The following is a 2,641-nucleotide window of genomic DNA, read 5'->3' on the forward strand; positions in this document are numbered from 1 at the left end:
TTATTGCAGAAATTTGTTGCTTACCTGATTTGATTGAATTCTAGATATATGTAAATTTTTTTTCAGCATCGTTATTGATTGGAATATACTTTAGAGGGTTGCTTCTGTAATGTGATGTAAGCAAACATTTATCAATAAGACACGCATGACATCATGTATTGCTTGCTTAATTTGCATGTGATATTTGTGTGTTTTAGGAGAGAATTCGGATTCAGAATTGGGACTCATACTGATGGAAACAAGAAAGTAAAACTTGGTAAAACAAGGAATAACATTTTTCATTATAAAATAGGACCCCATTGCCCAATGTGAGTGGCATGAGTCATTGCAGTGATTGGTTTAATTCTAGGCCAAAATCTATCTATTTCTACAGATCATAACTGAGAAGACCTCCCTTACTTCTTGAACTCTGCAAGAACAGGGTATATGTTGTCGAAGGCAGTGTAGAAGTCATCCCTTTTCTTGGCTCCAGCGATCACAACGTTCCCAGAGACAAAGATAAGCAACACGAGCTTTGGCTGTTTCATGCGGTAGATAAGGCCAGGGAAGAGTTCAGGTTCGTAGGTGGAAAAGGCACCATGGGATGTGCAGGCAAACTTCTCAAGTCTGATAGTGAACTGAACATCGCAAGAGGCAACAATATTCTGAATCCTGAAGTCTCTAAACTTGGCAGGAAACCCTAGCTTCTGAATAATTCTTGCAAACTTCCTGGCAGCAAGTTTAGACTGCGCTTCGGTTTTTGCACCAGTGCAGACCATCTTGCCAGAGGCAAAAATCAAGGCAGTAGTTTTGGGATCCTTGATTCTCATAATCACAGCGGAGAAACGCTTAGGAAAGTACTCAGAATTGCGAGAATGCAGTGCTATGTGGTTAAGATCCAATACGCAGTCCAAATCTACTGTCGATACAATGTTCTGTATGGTAGGAACTATACCTGAAGGGTTGTTCCTCCTGGCAGCCATCTTCTCCTTCTTCTCCTTGGGTTATTGTACTTCCAAAGATTTGATGTCTTTTTTCTTTACATAGAAAGCAAGAAACAATATGAGAAATTAAAACATGGGATCGTATATATTTTATTTATTTTTCTATTGGGATATGAATTTATCTATCTCTATATATATAAATTTATAGATAGATAAATAGATAAATTTATATATATAGAGATAGATAGATAAATTCATATCCCAATAAAAAAATAAATAAAATATATCCACTTTTTAAATTATTTAAATACTTTAATAAGATTCAAAATTTAGATAAAGATAGATAAATTTATATATATAGAGATAGATAGATAGATAAATTCATATCCCAATAGAAAAATAAATAAAATATATCCAGTTTTTAAATTATTTAAATATTTTAATAAGATTCAAAATTTAAAATTATTAATGTTGCATAATTAATTTTATTTATTATAAAAAGATAATATATTTATATATGTATTTTTTAATAAACTAATAAAAACATTTTTAATTGTTATATTATTTTTAATATGAAAATTATAATTACAATATATATATATATATATATATATATATAAATTTCTAATTATTATTATTAACATATCCTAATTTTATTTAAATTCTAATAAGGTGTTTTTTACACTGTAGACTTTATTTCAAAGCAGGAAACTTTATCTTCAATAGCCAATAAAATCTTTAAAAATTACATGATAAAACTTTTTAAAAAAATTACACTTATAAAATTTGTGTGATCTTCATTTATCAAATAAAATATATAGCTATATAATTAAAATTAATTTATATATATATATATATATATATATATATATATATATATATATATATATATATATATATATATATATAGAGGTAAATAGATAAATTTATATATATAGAGATAGATTGATAAATTCACATCCCAATAGAAAAAAAAAATAAAATATATCCACTTTTTAAATTATTTAAAATTTTAATAAGATTCAAAATTTAAAATTATTAATGTTGCATAATTAATTTTATTTATTATAAAAAGATAATATATTTATATATTTTTTAAATAAACTAATAAAAACATTTTTAATTGTTATATTATTTTTAATATGAAAATTATAATTACAATATATATATATATATATATATATATATATATAAATTTCTAATTATTATTATTAACATATCCTAATTTTATTTGAATTCTAATAAGGTATTTTTTACACCGTATACTTTATTTCAAAGCATGAAACTTTATCTTCAATAGCCAATAAAATCTTTAAAAGTTACATGATAAAACTTTTTAAAAAAATTATACTTATAAAATTCGTGTGATCTTCATTTATCAAATAAAATATATAGCTATATAATTAAAATTAATTTACACATAATTATCTATCTATCTATCTCTATATATATAAATTTATCTATTTATCTATCTTTCTATATATATATATATATAAATTTATCTATTTATCTATCTTTCTATATATATATATATATATATATATATATATATATATATATATATATATATATATAGAAAGATAGATAAATAGATAAATTTATATATATAGATAGATAGATAGATAGATAAATTCATATCCCAATAGAAAAATAAATAAAATATATTCACTTTTTAAATTATTTAAATATTTTAATAAGATTCAAAATTTAAAATTATT

General features: G+C 23.2%; 1 protein-coding gene across 1 annotated transcript; it reads right to left on the minus strand.

Annotated features, from left to right (window-relative positions):
- Nucleotides 1–338: 338 nt before the first annotated feature.
- Nucleotides 339–1,005, minus strand: LOC110662024 (TATA-box-binding protein-like). The gene has a single exon (XM_058136510.1). The coding sequence runs from the start codon at nt 960–962 to the stop codon at nt 396–398; it is 567 nt and encodes a 188-aa protein (XP_057992493.1). The 5' UTR covers nt 963–1,005; the 3' UTR covers nt 339–395.
- Between the last annotated feature and the right edge of the window lie 1,636 nt (nt 1,006–2,641).

The sequence above is a fragment of the Hevea brasiliensis genome, chromosome 15, assembly GCF_030052815.1.
Source record: "Hevea brasiliensis isolate MT/VB/25A 57/8 chromosome 15, ASM3005281v1, whole genome shotgun sequence".
NCBI lineage: Eukaryota > Viridiplantae > Streptophyta > Magnoliopsida > Malpighiales > Euphorbiaceae > Hevea > Hevea brasiliensis.

Excerpts from the sequence above, each read along its gene's own strand:
- LOC110662024 (XM_058136510.1), bottom strand. The coding sequence starts at position 962 with ATGGCTGCCAGGAGGAACAACCCTTCAGGTATAGTTCCTACCATACAG.